This window comes from Ranitomeya imitator, chromosome 2 (assembly GCF_032444005.1).
Source record: "Ranitomeya imitator isolate aRanImi1 chromosome 2, aRanImi1.pri, whole genome shotgun sequence".
Lineage (NCBI taxonomy): Eukaryota > Metazoa > Chordata > Amphibia > Anura > Dendrobatidae > Ranitomeya > Ranitomeya imitator.
In genome coordinates, this window is record NC_091283.1 from 514,829,112 (window position 1) to 514,848,095 (window position 18,984).

General features: G+C 47.2%; 1 protein-coding gene across 2 annotated transcripts in view; it reads left to right on the forward strand.

The window, feature by feature from the left end:
• The window catches only part of PNPO (pyridoxamine 5'-phosphate oxidase), a 64,305-nt gene that overhangs the window by 527 nt on the left and 44,794 nt on the right, over positions 1-18,984 (forward strand). The window contains exon 1 of one of the 2 annotated variants that reach the window (XM_069751733.1): positions 4,443-4,576. The exons of the other annotated variant lie outside the window; for it this stretch is intronic. Within the exon in view, the coding sequence (XP_069607834.1) occupies positions 4,517-4,576 (60 nt within the window). The 5' untranslated portion in view covers positions 4,443-4,516. Of the gene's footprint in view, positions 1-4,442; positions 4,577-18,984 lie in introns of those variants that run through there. 2 annotated transcript variants of the gene reach the window in all.

Here is an 18,984-nt window from a genome sequence, read left to right on the forward strand (position 1 = left end):
ACCAGCGGTGCCCGGACGTCTCTCCACACTATGGACTGCACATTAATCACCATTGTAAATGGAACACATGCCAATTCTCCCATCAGTCCTCTGTAACACGATCATGGGGTATCAATGAGTTAGCATGGCAGTCGGGGACCCGGTGAAGGTTCCTGACGCTGCCATCTTGGTACTTGGGTAAATCTCTGCCACGGACTGAGCTCCATATGAAACCAAGATTTACACTGTATGCCGCCATACTGTGCAATCGCAGGTTGAAGTCCTATAAGACAACTAAAAAAGTTTTACAAAATGTAAATATTCAAATCACCCTCTTTATCTCCTATTAAAAATAAAGAAAACATCTATAGTTGCCACTGCTCTAACTCTAAGGCTGTGTGCACACTGTGCGTTTTGGATGCTTTTTCACACTGAAATGGGCCAAAAACGCTATAAAATCCTTATGCCAGCTAATTCAATGAGAATTCTGAAGACCTGTGCACATGATCAGTAATTTTCCTTGAGTATTTGCAGTGTGTTTTTTTTTTTTCTTTGCAGCATGTCAGTTCTTTGTCCATTTCTGCAGCGTTTTTCACCCATTGACATTTATTGAGTCAGTCAAATCTGCAGCAAAAAAGGAAGTTATAAAAAGGTTTTGCGGATTTGCTGCAGATTTGCTGAGCTTTTGTTTGCGTTTTTACCGGCTTCCTATAGTGTTTCTCACTCTATCATATGTGTGACAGCGTAGGAAACACCGGCGCAGAGGTTCTTATCGGCGGTAACGCTACTGTCACTAAGACCGTCGGTCAGAGCGCTGCGGGGTCATGCTGTCATATGTCAGCGTGACACCACAGCTGTGACTGAGACCCACTACAGTGACCTGTGGTAAAAATCTTACTGCAGGTTTGCAGACATGGGCTGATGAGACTACTGCTCCCATCGGGCTACATCTGCTGTTTCTGATAAAAGTGACAGCTGCTACCGCTGATGGGAGGCGTAGTCTCATCTGTCGGCGCCTGTGCTCACAGTTAAAAAAAAAAAAACAAAAGTTAAATAATTACATATTCAAATAAAAAAAATTATACTCACCTAACACCAAATCCCCGATGCCCTCGTCTCCTAGAAAAACTTCAAAATAATAAACCACCATATACTCGTACTTACGGCACCGCTGTGTGAGAACGCTCTCACAGCAGCTCAGCGATACACTGACAGGAGGTAATCGCTCCCACAGTGTGTCACTGAGCCACCGTGAGAGAATTCATCAGCTGATTAGCTTCGGTGCTCTCACTTACGGCACCGCTGCGTGAGAACTCTCTCTCGGCAGCTCAGTGATACACTGACAGGAGGTAATTGCTCCCGCAGTGTATCACTGAGCTGCCGTGAGAGAATTCACCAGAGTTCATCAGCTGATCAGCTCCGGTGCTCTCACTTACAGCACCGCTGCGTGAGAACTCTCTCTCGGCAGCTCAGTGATACACTGACAGGAGGTAATCGCTCCCACAGTGTGTCACTGAGCCACCGTGAGAGAATTCATCAGCTGATTAGCTTCGGTGCTCTCACTTACGGCACCGCTGCGTGAGAACTCTCTCTCGGCAGCTCAGTGATACACTGACAGGAGGTAATTGCTCCCGCAGTGTATCACTGAGCTGCCGTGAGAGAATTCACCAGAGTTCATCAGCTGATCAGCTCCGGTGCTCTCACTTACAGCACCGCTGCGTGAGAACTCTCTCTCGGCAGCTCAGTGATACACTGACAGGAGGTAATCCCTCCCGCAGTGTATCACTGAGCTGCCGTGAGAGAATTCACCAGAGTTCATCAGCTGATCAGCTCCGGTGCTCTCACTTATGGCACCGCTGCGTGAGAACTCTCTCTCGGCAGCTCAGTTATACACTGACAGGAGGTAATCCCTCCCGCAGTGTATCACTGAGCTGCCGTGAGAGAATTCACCAGAGTTCATCAGCTGATCAGCTCCGATGCTCTCACTTACGGCACCGCTGCGTGAGAACTCTCTCTCAGCAGCTCAGTGATACACTGCGGGAGCGATCACCTCCTGTCAGAGTATAGCTGGCTGTCTTTGAGAGCAGTCACTGATGTGAAAAATAAAAATGTTTCGGGTTATCAGAAAATGGTGACACAAGCCAAGTTTCTTTTTTTTTTTTACATAATTTTCTATTTCTCCACTTAAATGAGAAAAGAAATCGATGCAAGTTTGGTATCGCCATAATCATATTGACCTGGAGAATTATGATTCAGAATAATTTTACCACAGAATGAATGCCATAAAAACAAAACCCAAAATACCTTGGTGGAATTGCATTTTTTTTCCAAAATTTTACCACACTTGGAAATGTGTGTTCCATTTTCTAGTACACTGAATGTTAAGATGAATGGCGTCATTTGGTACTACAACCCTTCCTGCCAAAAACAAGCCCTGATACGACAGTGTTAACAGAAAAATAAGAAGGTTATGGCTCTTGGAGAAGGGGAGGAAAAAACTAAAGAGCAAAAAACCAAAAATCTCCTTGTGTTTAAGGGGTTAAAATAGCATTCACACACAATTAGAGCAACAGAAATAAAAGACTGTGTGGAGGAGCCTTAAGGCTATGTACAGATGATGTCTTTTTGAAAAAGCACCCCATAAAATGAACATAATGCCCAGCGACATCAAAATGACATTACTGTGCACATGTTCTGTCCTGAACACATGTGAAAAGATTCTGCATATAGATTCCTGGCTGCCAGCAGGGGGCGCAATATGGGAATGTAAGGCTCATATTAGCCTGCTATAGTTAGGTTTCTCACCACCAGCAGGGGGCGCAGCATTTTGAAATCAAACTTTAAATCTTGGGCTATGTTCACACTATGTTCACACTACAGTTCAGACATTATTGTTTGTGTTCCGTTTGAGCAGCAGATATGTCCAAAAACTGGTGCAAGCAAAATAAAAGTAGTCCCAATAATTATTATGGGGTCGGTCTGAGTTCTGATATGTGTCTGTTTTTTGACGAGAAGAAAAAGTGCATCATGCAGAACTTTTTCTTCTGTCCTAAGAACTGACAGATAACAGAACTCAGACCAGCCCCATAATAACCAGTGCAGCCCCTCTGCTTCCATTTGCACCAGTTATAGAATGGATCAGTTTTGGACATTAATTCCGTTCATCAGATCAGGCAGACTCTCTGAGCAGAAGTGTGAGTGTACCCCTAGCTGCTGGGGTGGCTGTATGGGCACATTGTTATAGTATCCACACCGTAGAAGTGACCCCGCACTCTTCCATTGTCACTAGCTTCTAGGTTTTCTGATCTGAATTCTAGACCTGGAACAGATTATGTCAGGAGAAGACTTGGGGAGAGGTTTATGACCAGGGCTCCTATGGCTGCTTTTTTACAGGTTATCAATGGTATTCATTCACTTCAATAGCGCCGAGCTGCAATACCAGACACAACCTCTGAACAAGTGTGGCGATGTTTTTATATTCCGGTGTATGCCAGTGAAAAGGATAAAAGCACTTTAAACATAGGCTGCGCGGATGGAAGAAAGTCTCATGCGGCAGAATGGTTAGATAAGGTTTCTCTTACTTGGACAACGCGTTTCATTGCCGTACCGGCATTTTCAAGTCGCAGAAAACCGCTGTCTGAATAGGAGAACTCTCATTAAACTATCTCGCAGCTAGAGACTTTCTTCCATCCCGGTAGCCTATTTTGAAAGTGTTTTAAGGGTGCTTTCACCAGAGTCAGAGGTTTGGCTTACTGACTCAACAGCCCTGGGTTTCACACCGCATTTGCCTGTCGGGGCTTACTGCTGCCCCCACCTCAAAACGGGATTCAGACGTATTCTCCGATGGGTCCAGTGACTATAATGGTGCCAACAGAGTCAATGTGTGCTCTGTCGTGTATCATTTTCGGGTGTATACACTTACTGGGAGTGGACACTCAAATGTAGACTACTGTGGCTGAGTGTCCACTTCCAGTAGGCGTACACCCCCGAAAACGATGCACGTCAGAGCACATGTTGACTGTCGGCTCCATTGTAGTCAATGGCCCCATCGGAGCATACGCACAAATCCCATTTTGCCGGTCGTTCGTACTTAAGCACCAACAGGACCACGAAACTTGCAATGTGAAAGAGCCCTTATCCTTTTCACTGAGGTTCTACCCCCAACCACGAGGCATCAGCAGTATAGTGAGGGCTCACTACTATATATAAGCTATAAAGCCCATGATAAACTATTATTACGTGCAGTCCTGGGGTTACATTGCTTATTCATAGCCGCTTGATTCCCAAGTAAATGCATAACTTGTGTGAAGGGTTTATGACCCTTGTACTTTGATACAAGTAAACATCTGCCATTCGGTGTCCGCCCTGTGCCTTGTAGCCTAATGCGTTTTATATGTAGTCAGTTCCAGATCATTATAAGTAAGGAATAGATTATTGTAGTTTATGATTGTGGTTCCTTAAAGGGGTATACCATTCTCAGCCATTTCTGGCGTAGCCACATGCACACGCGGCTGCTTTCCACACTCTCACAGAAGTTATGCACCGCCACTGCTTTATTGACACTGCCTCTTTCTTCAGACAGATGAAGGCCCCAAAGGTGAGATCCATATCTATCATTTATGGCCTGATCTGTGAAATACCATAAAATGCCATAAATGTCTAGCATGGGAATAACTGTTTACATACTGCATGCTGCTTAGTTTTGTACATAACCCCTTCATGACCCAGCCTATTTTGACCTTAATGACCTTGCCGTTTCTTGCAATTCTGACCAGTATCCCTTTATGAGGTAATAACTCAAGAACGCTTCAACGAATCCTAGCGGTTCTGAGATTGTTTTTTCGTGACATATTGGGCTTCATGTTACTGGTAAATTTAGGTCGATAATTTTTGTGTTTATTTGTGAAAAAAATGGAAATTTGACTAAAATTTTGAAAATTTCACAATTTTCAAATTTTGAATTTTTATTCTGTTAAATGAGAGAGTTATGTGACACAAAATAGTTAATAAATAACATTACCCACATGTCTACATCAGCGCAATTTTGGAAACAAAATTTTTTTTTTGCTAGGAAGTTATAAGGGTTAAAAGTTGACCAGCGATTTCTCATTTTTACAGCAAAATTTACAAAACCATTTTTTTTAGGGATCACCTCACATTTGAAGTCAGTTTGAGGGGTCTATGTGGCTGAAAATACCCAAAAGTGACACCATTCTAAAAACTGCACCCCTCAAGGTGCTCAAAACCACATTCAATAAGTTTATTAACCCTTCAGGTGCTTCACAGCAGCAGAAGCAACATGGAAGGAAAAAATGAACATTTAACTTTTTAGTCACAAAAATGATCTTTTAGCAACAATTTTTTTTATTTTCCCAAGGGTAAAAAGAGAAACTGGACACCAAAAGTTATTGTACAATTTGTCCTGAGTACGCCGATACCCCATATGTGGGGGGGAACTACTGTTTGGGCGCACGACAGGGCTCGGAAGGGAAGGAGCGCCATTTGACTTTTTCAATGAAAAATTGGCTCCAATCTTTAGCGGACACCATGTCGCGTTTGGAGAGCCCCTGTGTGCCTAAACATTGGAGCTCCCCCACAAGTGACCCCATTTTGGAAACTAGACCCCCCAAGGAACTTTATCTAGATGCATAGTGAGCACTTTGAACCCCCAGGTGCTTCACAAATTGATCTGTAAAAATGAAAAAGTACTTTTTTTTCACAAAAAATTTATTTTGGCCTCAATTTGTTCATTTCCACATGGGCAACAGGATAAAATGGATCCTGAAATGTGTTAGGCAATTTCTCCTGAGTACAGTGATACCTCACATGTGGGGGTAAACCACTGTTTGGGCACACGGCCGGGCTTGGAAGGGAAGGAGCGCCATTTGACTTTTTGAATGAAAAATTAGCTCCAATCGTTAGCGGACACCATGTCGCGTTTGGAGAGCCCCTGTGTGCCTAAACATTGGAGCTCCCCCATATGTGACCCCATTTTGGAAACTAGACCTCCCATGGAACTAACCTAGATGTGCGGTGACCACTTTAAACCCCCAAGTGCTTCACAGAAGTTTATAACGCAGAGCCATGAAAATAAAAAAAACATTTTTCTTTCCTCAAAAATTATTTTTTAGCCCACAATTTTTTATTTTCACAAGAGTAACAAAAGAAATTGGACCCAAAAAGTTGTTGTCCAGTTTGTCCTGAGTACGCTGATACCCCATATGTGGGGGGGAACCACTGTTTGGGCACACGTCGGGGCTCAGAAGGGAAGTAGTGAAGTTTTGGAATGCAGACTTTGATGGAATGGTCTGCGGGCATCATGTTACGTTTGCAGAGCCACTGATGTGCCTAAACAGTAAAAACACCCCACCACAAGTGACCCCATTTTGAAAACTAGACCCCCCCAAGGAACTTATCTAGATATGTGGTGAGCACTTTGAACCCCCAAGTGCTTCACAGAAGTTTACAACGCAGAGCCGTGAAAATAAAAAAATAATTTTTCTTTCCTCAAAATGATGTTTTAGCAAGCAATTTTTTATTTTCACAAGGGTAACAGGAGAAATTGGACCCCAATAGTTGTTGCCCAGTTTGCACTGAGTATGCTGGTACCCCATATGTGGGGGTAAACCACTGTTTGGGCATACGTCGGGGCTCGGAAGGGAGGGACCATTTGACTTTTTGAACGCAAGATTGGCTGGAATCACTGGTGGCGCCATGTTGCGTTTGGAGACCCCTGATGTGCCTAAACAGTGGAAACTCCTCAATTCTAACTCCAACACTAACCCCAACACACCCCTAACCCTAATCTCAACTCTAGCCATAACCCTAATCACAACCCTAACCCCAACACACCCCTAACCACAGCCCTAACCCCAACACACCCCTAACCCTAATCCCAACCCTAAACATAATCCTAACCCTAATCCAAACCCTAACCCCAACACACCCCTAACCACAACCCTAACCCCAACACACCCTAACCATAACCCTAACCACAATCCTAATCTTAACCCTATTTCCAAACCTAGCCCTAATTCCAACCCTAACCCTAAGGCTATGTGCCCACGTTACGGATTCGTGTGAGATTTTTCCACAACATTTTTTAAAAATCCGCAGGTGAAAGGCACTGCGTTTTACCTGCGGATTTACTGTGGATTTCCAGTGTTTTTTGTGCAGATTTCACCTGCGGATTCCTATTGAGGAACAGGTGTAAAACGCTGTGGAATCCGCACAAACAATTGACATACGGCGGAAAATACAACACAGCGTTCCCGCGCGGTATTTTCCGCACCATGGGCACAGTGGATTTGGTTTTCCATAGGTTTACATGGAACTGTATAAAAACCGCTGCGGAAAAATCCGCAGAGGACCAGAATACATGTGCACATTCCCTAGCCCTAACCCTAGTTCTAACTGTAGTGGAAAAAAAAAATTCTTTATTTTATTATTGTTCCTACCTATGGGGGTTATAAAGGGGGGGGGGTCATTTACTTTTTTTTTTTTATTTTGATCACTGTGATAGGTTTTATCACAGTGATCAAAATGTACATGGAACGAATCTGCCGGCCGGCAGATTGGGCGGGCGCACTGTGCATGCGCCCGTCATTTTGGAAGATGGCGGCGCCCATGGAGAAGACGGATGGACACCGGGAGGCTCGGTAATATTAGGGGGGGAGATCGGGGCACGGGGGGGGGCGTCGGAGCACTGGGGGTGGCATAGGAGCACGGGGGTGCGGGCAGGAGGACAGGGGAGCGGAGCACAGGATGGAGGGGAGCGGACCACAGATCGGTGGACTGGGGGGGGCAATCGGTGGACTGGGGGGGTCGATAGGTGGGGGGGGGGGGACATCAGTGTTTCCAGCCATGGCCGATGATATTGCAGCATCGGCCATGGCTGGATTGTAATATTTCACCAGTTTTTTAGGTGAAATATTACAGATCGCTCTGATTGGCAGTTTCACTTTCAACAGCCAATCAGAGCAATTGTAGCCACGGGGGGGGGGGTGATCTTTCCATGACGCCACATAGGCGTCATGGGTCGGATTGGCACCGACCTTCATGACGCCTATGTGGCGTCATGGGTCGGGAAGGGGTTAACAAATCATTGTTTTGGCTGATGTTTTGGTCACTTTTGAACTCACATCCAGGATGGCACATCAATGCGAGCTGTGGCAAGAAGGTTTGCTGTGTCTGTCAGCGAAGTGTCCAGAGGCTGGAGGCGCTACCAGGAGACAGGCCAGTACACCAGTAAACGTGGAGGGGGCCGTAGGAGGGCAACAACGCAGCAGCAGGACCGCTACCTCAGCTTTTGGGCAAAGAGGAACAGGAGGAGCACTGCCAGAGCCCTGCAAAATGACCTCCAGCAGGCCACAAATGTGCATGTGTCTGCACAAACGGTTAGAAACTGACTCCATGAGGATGGTCTGAGTGCCCGACGTCCACAGATGGGGGTTGTGCTCACAGCCCAACACCGTGCAGGACGCTTGGCATTTGCCACATAACACCAGGATTGGCAAATTCACCACTCGTGCCCTGTGCTCTTCATAGATGAAAGCAGGTTCACACTAAGCACATGTGACAGACGTGACAGAGTCTGGAGACGCCGTTGAGAGCGATCTGCTGCCTGCAAAATCCATCAGCATGACCGGTTTGGCAGTGGGTCACTAATGGTGTGGGGTGGAATTTCTTTGGCGGGCCGCACAGCCCTCTATGTGCTTGCAAGAGGTAGCGTGACTGCCATTAGGTACCGAGATGAGATCCAAAGACCCCTTGTGAGACCATGCTGGTGCGGTTGGCCCTGGGTTTCTCCTAATGCAGGACAATGCCAGACCTCATGTGGCTGGAGTGTGTCAGCAGTTACTGCAAGATGAAGGCATTGAAGCTATGGACTGGCCCGCCCGTTTCCCAAGACCTGAATCTGATTGAACACATCTGGGACATCATGTCTCGCACCATCCACCAACGTCACGTTGCACAACAGACTGTCCAGGAGTTGGCGGATGCTTTAGTCCAGGTCTGGGAGGAGATCCCTCAGGAGACCATCCTCCGCCTCATCAAGAGCATGCCCAGGCATTGTAGGGAGGTCATACAGGCACGTGGAGGCCACATACACTGCTGAGCATCATTTCCTTGCCTTGAGGCATTTCCACTGAAGTTGGATCAGGCTGTAACTTAATTTTCCACTTTAATTTTGAGCATCATTCCAACTCCAGACCTCTGTGGGATATTAGTTGTGATTTACGTTCATCATTTTTAGGTTTTATTGTTCTCAACACATTCCACAATGTAATGAATAAAGATTTACAACTGGAATATTTCATTTAGTGATATCTAGGATGTAGGATTTTAGTGTTCCCTTTATTTTTTTGAGCAGTGTATAAAGAATACAGAAGATTGTTTTCACATGCAGTACACAACCAGTTGTAGGGATTCGGACAGAAATCCGAGAGTGGACCCTCTGGGTCGTGACTCTAGAGCCCCCGGGGTCGAGCGGACCAGATGGAATCACCCCCTATACAGGGAGTGTTAGGAGCAGGACCTCGGGGGAATGGAGACACAACAGCTAGAACCAAAGGGACGACCCAAGATAAAGAAGGAGACCACAGAGTTATTGGAATGGCAGGGAATAATAGGAAAACAGGACTTAACTGATAATGACAGGAACACGAGACGATGTAGGACACGGCAGGAACACAGGACTTGACAGGAGACGGCAGGTACACGGAACTTGGTAGGACACAGCAGGAACACGGAACTTGGCAGGACACAGCAGGAACACGGAACTTGGCAGGACACAGCAGGAACACGGAACTTGGCAGGACACAGCAGGAACACGGAACTTGGCAGGACACAGCAGGAACACGGAACTTGGCAGGACACAGCAGGAACACGGAACTTGGCAGGACACAGCAGGAACACGGGACTAGGCATGACACAACACTGAGACAAAGCGAACACTAAGCAGGGAAAAGATACAGATACAGGGGAGCCTAGGGCATAGGGACACTGACGGCAGACAGTGCACCTACAAAGCAAAGGCGTCTTGCCTGGAAAGACGCCGGGAAGAAATACCCGATGGGCGCCGCCATGTTGGGGCGGAGCCACCGGGTCGCGACCTCCCAGAAGGTTCTGCGACGGAGGAGACGCGACCGCGCATGCGCAGAGAGACCGGACGCCGTGAGCCGGCGAAGGAGGAAGCAGAGCTGCGAGGGACAGGATCGCGAGTGCGCCGAGGGATGGGAGAAGCTGGGTAAGTATGTGCAGCGGACGTAACAGTACCCCCCTCCTTAGTCCCCCTCTTTTTAAGGCTAGAAAGGAATCTTTTCATGATAAGAGGAGCATTGATGTTCTCTCGAGGCTCCCAGGACCTCTCCTCAGGGCCAAATCCCTCCCAATCAATCAAAAAATAGGTTTTACCCCTAACTACCTTTTTGGCAAGAATATCTTTAACATTAAAGATTCCATCAGAAATACAGAGCTGAGGAGAGGGAGAGGTAGCGGAGTGAAAACGATTAAAAACTGCGGGCTTGAGAAGAGATACATGGAAGGCATTGGGAATGCGTAAAGAGGCAGGTAGTTTCAATTTGTAGGAAACATCATTAATGCGACCCAAGATAGGAAAAGGACCAATATAGCGAGGGCCTAGTTTGTAAGAGGGGATTTTGAGCTTGATATAGCGAGAGGAGAGCCAAACTTTATCACCCGGAGAATATGGTGGAGCATCCAAACGCCTCTTATCAGCAAATTTTTTCATATTAAGGCTAGCTCTCTCTAGAGCCTCTTTAGTCTCACTCCAAATCTTAGAGAATTCCCGGGACAAGAAATCCACTGCTAGTACCCCCGAGGAGAGCGAAACAGGAAGAGGAATGCTCGGATGTTGACCATAGACTACAAAAAAGGGAGATTTGGAGGAAGACTCACTGGGAAGATTGTTATATGAGAACTCAGCCCAGGGGAGAAGGGAGACCCAGTCATCTTGATGTGCATTGGAAAAATGTCGCAAGTATGTAGTCAGGACTTGATTAACTCGCTCCACTTGACCATTGGACTGAGGGTGATAAGCGGAAGAGAAGTCCAGGTTAATTTTCAATAGACTGAAGAGAGCTCTCCAAAAACGTGAGGTAAATTGTACTCCGCGGTCTGAGACAATATGATGTGGAAAACCATGAAGACGGAAGACTTGGTGTAAAAAGATTTTTGCCAACTCAGGAGCAGAAGGCAGACTAGGCAACGCGATGAAGTGAGCCATCTTAGAGAAGCGATCCACAACAACTAGGATGACAGAGCAACTCGAGGAACAAGGTAGATCAGTGATGAAGTCCATAGAGATATGACTCCAAGGGACGGAAGGCACAGGCAGAGGATGCAGGAGACCGGAAGGAAGCTGCCTAGGGACCTTATTCTTGGCACAAGAAGAACAAGAAGCAATAAATTCGGTGACGTCTTGTCGGAGAGATGGCCACCAGTAGTGTCGAGAGATAAGGGAAAGTGTCTTCTTGACTCCTACATGTCCAGCAATCTTGGAGGAATGACCCCAACGTAAAACTCTCTCCTTGTCTTGATTAGACACGAGTCTTGCCAGGAGGAGTTGAAATCACTCTTAGAGGAGCAAGAGTGACGATCTTCGCAGGATCAATGATGTGAGCCGGAGAGTCCTCAATGTCCTGAGGCTGAAAGGATCTTGAAAGAGCATCCGCTTTGACATTCTTATTTCCGGGTCGGAAATGGAGTTCAAATTCAAATCGTCCGAAGAATAAAGACCATCTGGCTTGTCGTGGATTTAGTCTTTGGGCAGACTGAACATAGGCCAGATTCTTGTGGTCTGTGTAAATGGTGAATGGATGAAGAGACCCCTCAAGGAGATAGCGCCACTCTTCTAAGGCTAGCTTGATAGCCAATAGTTCTTTATCCCCAATGGAGTAGTTACGCTCAGGAGCAGAAAAGGCTTTAGAAAAAAAAACCACAGGTCACCAAATGTCCGGACAAAGATCTTTGCAAAAGTACTGCTCCGGCTCCAACAGAGGATGCGTCGACTTCAAGGACAAACGGTCTATTAGCATCAGGACGATGAAGCACAGGGGCCGTAGCGAAACTTTGTTTAAGAGACTGAAAGGCCTCTTCAGCCTCAGGGGTTCAAAGACTGGAGTTGACTCCCTTGTGAACTAGGGCAGAGATAGGCTTGGTAATGGAAGAAAAATGAGGAATAAATTGTCTATAGTAGTTGGCAAAACCAAGAAAACGTTGGATTGCTTTTGTTCCAAGAGGACGAGGCCAATTCAGGACAGCAGAAACCTTCTCTGGATCCATCTCTAAGCCAGATCTTGAGACAATATATCCAAGGAAGGGAAGCGAGGATTGCTCAAAGACGCACTTCTCAATCTTAGCGAACAGATGATTCTCCCTTAGCCGTTGCAGAACACGGCGGACATCTCGTCTATGAGTGGAGAGATCCGGAGAAAAGACGAGAATGTCGTCAAGGTAAACTACGACAGAGGAGTAGAGAAGATCCCGAAATACATCGTTCACAAATTCCTGGAAAACCGCAGGGGCGTTGCAGAGACCAAACGGCATAACCAAGTATTCATAGTGACCGTCACGAGTATTGAAGGCGGTCTTCCACTCATCGCCTGCACGAATTCGAACCAGATTGTACGCGCCACGTAAATCCAATTTGGTAAAAATTTGCGCTCCTCGAAGACGATCAAAGAGTTCCGGAATGAGTGGCAGAGGATATTTGTTCTTCACCGTGATGTTGTTTAGGCCTCGATAATCAATGCAGGGACGAAGAGAACCATCCTTCTTCTTCACGAAAAAAAAACCTGCTCCGGCGGGAGAAGAAGACTTGCGAATGAATCCTTTAGCTAGATTTTCTTGTATATACTCAGACATAGCTTGTGTCTCAGCAGGAGAAAGAGGGTAGATTCTTCCCCTGGGCGGGCTAGTTCCAGGCACGAGATCTATGGGACAATCATAGAGACGGTGAGGCGGAAGACCCTCAGCCTCCTTTTTGTTGAAGACATCAGAGAAAGCGCTGTAGACACAGGGTAAGGCGGGAAAAGAAGAGGAAGGAGAAGAAGAAGAGGAAGAACCCACAGGATGCACTGGCAGCAGACAACGTTCCCGACAAAGCTCTCCCCAGCGCAAAATATTGCCATTTAGCCAATCTAAAGTGGGCTCGTGATTCCGTAACCAAGGAAGACCTAAAAGCATAGGATGAGACAGACCCGCTAAAACATAAAATGCAATTTTCTCCTTATGCAGAGCCCCAACTTGAAGTTCCACCTCAAGTGTTACTTGAGTAATGGTCTCCTGTAACGGTCTACCATCCACAGATGCAAGAATCACAGGAGCCTCTAAGGTTTTGACTGGAACGGAGAATTTCAAAACCTCTTCCAACCTGATAAAATTCCCTGCTGCGCCAGAATCCACATAAGCATCCAAAGAAATGCCCTTGCCAGCAATATGCAAAAGGACGGACAAAGTGAGGGGTTGAGAGGGATCACACACACCTAGGGAGGCCTCTCTTACCTGACCTAGGCGGAGAAGTTTTCCGGACGTTCTGGGCAAGACCGCAATAAATGAGCAGCACTCCCACAGTAAAAACATAAACCCTGAGTACGCCTCTCTTTACGTCGCTGTTCGGACATCTTTAGACGGTCCACTTGCATAGGCTCAGGTGCGGACGCCAGAGAGGAAGTTCTAGGCTGTGGGCTGAGCGGCTTACGGGTGGCAGGAGAAGGTCGAAGAGATCTCCGCTCCCGGGCGCGTTCTTGGAAGCGAAGGTCAATACGGGTAGCTAAAGAAATTAAATCCTCCAAAACCGTAGGGGTGTCCCGACCAGCTAACTCATCTTTTATGCGCCCAGAGAGACCCCGCCAGAAAGCACCCACTAACGCCTCATTGTTGCAGCCTAAGTCAGATGAGAGGGTGCGGAACTGAATAGCATACTGGCCCACGGATAAAGATCCCTGATGGAGAGACAATAGAGCCTCCGTAGTGGAGGCCAGACGACCAGGTTCGTCAAAAACAAGACGGAAGGTCTCCACAAATTCAGACAACCGGGAGACTAGGGGATCGTCTCGCTCCCAGAGTGGATTTACCCATGCCAAGGCGTCACCCTCCAGATGGGAAATCAAAAAAGCAACCTTGGACCGATCCGTTGGGTAATGCTCGGGCAGAAGCTCAAAGTGAAGACGGCATTGGTTTAAAAATCCCCGGCAGAATTTAGGATCCCCATTGTACCGAGGTGGTTTAGCCAAGCGGGGTGGAGGGTGGGAAGCAGAGGTAGAAGCGGCTGTCTGGATAGAAAGCAGCCGATCGTCTATCGAAGACATATAACGGAGGATATGAGCCTGGGTGTCACGCTGCTGAGCTAACTCTTGCTGTAAGCCAACGAGTAGAGCGGCGTTGCCAGGATCAGAGGGCAGGAGCGTAGACAGGCGAGAATCCATAGCCTTCATAAAGGACATAATGCGGGACTGATTCTCCCGCAAAAAGAGTAGCTCTTTTTGCGCAGCAGAGGCCCCAGCGGGGTCCATGGCCTTTGCTTACTGTAGGGATTCGGACCGAAATCCGAGAGTGGACCCTCTGGGTCGTGACTCTAGAGCCCCCGGGGTCGAGCGGACCAGATGGAATCACCCCCTATACAGGGAGTGTTAGGAGCAGGACCTCGGGGGAATGGAGACACAACAGCTAGAGCCAAAGGGACGACCCAAGATAAAGGAGACCACAGAGTTATTGGAATGGCGGGGAATAATAGGAAAACAGGACTTAAAGGGACACTGTCACCTGAATTTGGAGGGAACAATCTTCAGCCATGGAGGCGGGGTTTTGGGGTTTTTTATTCACCCTTTCCTTACCCGCTGGCTGCATGCTGGCTGCAATATTGGATTGAAGTTCATTCTCTGTCCTCCATAGTACATGCCTGCACAAGGTAAGATTGCCTTGTGCAGGCATATACTACGGAGGACAGAGAATGAACTTCAATCCAATATTGCAGCCAGCATGCAGCCAGCGGGTAAGGAAAGGGTGAATCAAAAACCCCAAAACCCCGCCTCCATGGCTGAAGATTGTTCCCTCCAAATTCAGGTGACAGTGTCCCTTTAACTGATAATGACAGGAACACGAGACGATGTAGGACATGGCAGGAACACAGGACTTGGCAGGAGACGGCAGGTACACGGAACTTGGTAGGACACAGCAGGAACACGGAACTTGGCAGGACACAGCAGGAACACGGAACTTGGCAGGACACAGCAGGAACACGGAACTTGGCAGGACACAGCAGGAACACGGAACTTGGCTGGACACAGCAGGAACACGGAACTTGGCAGGACACAGCAGGAACACGGAACTTGGCAGGACACAGCAGGAACACGGAACTTGGCAGGACACAGCAGGAACACGGGACTAGGCAGGACACAACACTGAGACAAAGCGAACACTAAGCAGGGAAAAGATACAGATACAGGGGAGCCTAGGGCATAGGGACACTGACGGCAGACAGTGCACCTACAAAGCAAAGGCGTCTTGCCTGGAAAGACGCCGGGAAGAAATACCCGATGGGCGCCGCCATGTTGGGGCGGAGCCACCGGGTCGCGACCTCCCAGAAGGCTCTGCGACGGAGGAGACGCGACCGCGCATGCGCAGAGAGACCGGACGCCGTGAGCCGGCGAAGGAGGAAGCAGAGCGGCGAGGGACAGGATCGCGAGTGCGCCGAGGGATGGGAGAAGCTGGGTAAGTATGTGCAGCGGACGTAACACCAGTATTGCCAGGAATTCCTGCAGAGGGTGTTCACTCTTATGCAACCACATTACTTTAGTTTTTCGTTATTTTTGTTTTCCCCCTCAAAATAAATTTTAATTTGTTTCTCAATTGATTCGTACAGATTATAGGTGACATTAAAGGTGGAAAAAGTTCTGAAATTTTTCTTCTTGGTATGATTTTTGTAATATGACCGAAAACTGGCATTTTAAAAGGGGGGGTGTAGACGTTTTATGTACTTTGTATTTCCTCCTCGATCCGTTTTTCTTTACCTATGTACACACAAGCTATCAGTAACCACTTGAGTGTAGCTTCTGTTTCAGTGCCAGTCTCTGCAGTGATTCACAAGGGCAAACCCGCACTTTAACCCGTGCATTTACATTCATGTGAAAGGTACCTTGAAATAATCTATACAAACTAGTTATAGGTAATTCTGTATGCCAGATATAAATGTCATCATGTTGGTGCCTTTTTATGACTGGTGCTAAAGGCCATCGATATAAAATTAAGGAAGTTTAGGCCCATGTGACAAGATCAACAAGGTTGTAAAAAGTCATAACTGATGTTCAAGGTAGTAGTATTCATTCCAGCTCCATAGTACAATCAATAATTGCTCAGAGGTTTTATCCTGGCTACGTTTATAGATGTTCGTTGCTAAGCCGAAAATCATGGCATTCTTGGGTCAGGCCGAAAAGAAAAGCAAATAAAGCAAGGCCCACTCTGTCCTGATGGACAGACAGGTGTATTAATACTGTACATTTCTCTCAAAATATATTTTTCTATTCGCCACGACAGCACCCACTAGAGAGAGGGATCCGCCCGTAGGAACAGGAAACCTACAGAGAGATAGAAGGGGCGGCCGCCCCTCGCTCCTAAGTTTGGTTTCCTGTTCCTAGATGGGAACCCACAGAGAAGAATCTCTGGAGATCAAGCAATGAAGAGGAAAAACCCGCCTGGACGACTCTGCTGAGCGGCAGGGGCTCCAGAGCAGGTAACAGAGTCAGGGGAATGATCCTACTGGCTCCCCTCTCCTCTGTTCTCACCACGGGGATTCCCGGTGTTTTCCAACAGTCTCCCTCCTGGGAGACTGTTGTATGATCCACCGCACAGAGCCGGTAAGTTTGTGCGCGGTGCTGGTGCTTACCCCTTCCAGCTGTGCAGGAGTGGAGATATGTGCGGCGAGGGTAGCTGCAGGCGCAGTACCGATACCTCAGCTGAGTGCTGCAAGACTGTCTATGCCTCCTTCTGACCCAAGGAGGTGCGGCGCGGTGTGACTGCAGCGCGGCTCTTACCTCCCTCTGTAGCGGTGGCTTCAGCGCTGAGAAGCATGGATGCGCGAGCATGCGCAGTAGCATTGGCATCCCGGAAGTTGTTGAACTTCCGGGGTCGCGGGGTCAAAATGGCGTTTCTGGTGTGGACGCCATGTTTTTTCCTGTGCGGTGGGTTTGTTGTATTCGGACGGCAAGGCGGTCTCCTGGATAGGTAAAGAAAAAAAAAAAAAAGGTGGGGGGTGCTTGTATCGGTGGCCTACGCTATATAAAGCTGCTTAGGGCAGTAGAGTGTGCGCAAACATGTCGTCTCAGGAGGATTTTGCTGAGCGCCCACTGGAGGAGTTAATTTTACTTGGTGGTGATGCCAGGAGGAAAGGTAGTCGAAAGTGAGTGATTCCACTAAGAAATCAGGGAAGAACAGAGGATCAACCCGTTCTGCACCCCAGGCCAGCCAAACAACCCTACAGCTGGTATATGATCATAATTCCGGGTGAGTCTAAAGATAACTTCACTGGGGCTTATGGTAGTCTCTTCTGCTTTTATTTTTCATAGGCAAAAAAGACTGGCAAAACAAAACATAGGCAATGTGCGTTATGTGCTGAACCCCTGCCTGACTCCTATACGAAAATGTTATGTCAGATTTGTATAAGTAATACCTTGCAACAGGAGGGATCGGTCAAGATGGATGATATTCGTCTTATGATCCGTGAGGAGCTTCAATCTTTAAGTGGTGGCCCTTCTATGAATATTGAGAAGAGAAGCAAGAGAATACCCTCACCTAGAGCAGACACGTCTGCAGAAAGTGGGGAAATTGATTCCGACGTCTCTCAGGCTTCAGTTTCCTCAGAGGAAGAGGACTATGTGTGTTTTCCTACTGACGGTATAAATAATTTGGTAAAATCCGTAAGAAACACAATGGGTTTATCAGAATCCAAGGAACCTCAAACACCATAGGAGGTTATGTTTGCAGGTCTCTCCCAGCGAAAGGGTCATGTATTTCCTGTAATTCAGACCATTAAGGACCTTGTTAAAAGGGAGTGGATTAAACAGGGACAGAAGGGATTTGTACCTGTATCTTGTAAAAGACGTTACCCCTTTGACGATGAAGACTTGACTACCTGGGCTAAGGTGCCTAAGGTGGATGCGGCGGTGGCATCCACTTCTCGTCGCTCCTCTTTGCCTGTAGAGGACGCAGGATCTTTATCTGATCCAATGGACAGGAAATCAGATGCGCTTCTAAAGAGGTCTTTGGAAGCTTGTATCACTGTGTTTAAGCCAGCGATTTCAGCCACATGCACTAGCAGGTCTATGCTGGTTTGGCTAGACCAGCTAGATCAAAACATTAAGAAGGGTATGTCTAGAGAAAAATTGCGTACCTCTATTCCCTTGATTAAGGGGGCTGCGGCTTTTTTGTCAGATGCCTCAATAGACTCTCTCCGCTTAGCAGCCAGAACAGCTAATCTAACCAATACAGCTCGTTGGGCATTGTGGTTAAATGATTGGAAGGGGGATGCTCAGTCTAGATCTAAGCTGTGTGCCATACTCTGTCAGGGTGAGTACCTTTTCGGGACTGTTTTGGATGACATCTTGACCAAAGCGGTTGAGAGGAAGAAAGGGTTTCCTAACCCTTTTATTCCTTCTTAAAGAAGGGCGTTCAGAAAGCCACCGTTTGGCAAAAGGAAAGACTTTAAAGATCGCTGGAGTAACAAAGAGTTCAGACAGAAGGGGAACCTATTCAATAAGCATCCCTTCAAATCGGCTGATAGATCCTGTTAATCCTATTCTGTCAGTAGGAGGTAGATTACTTCATTTCACTAATCAATGGAAGGGAATAACATCTAATCCCTGGGCCATAGATCTAGTATCTTCAGGCCTGACCTTAAGGTACCTTCACACATAACGATATTGTTAACGATATCGTTGCTTTTTGTGACGTAGCAACGATATCGTTAATGAAATCGTTATGTGTGAC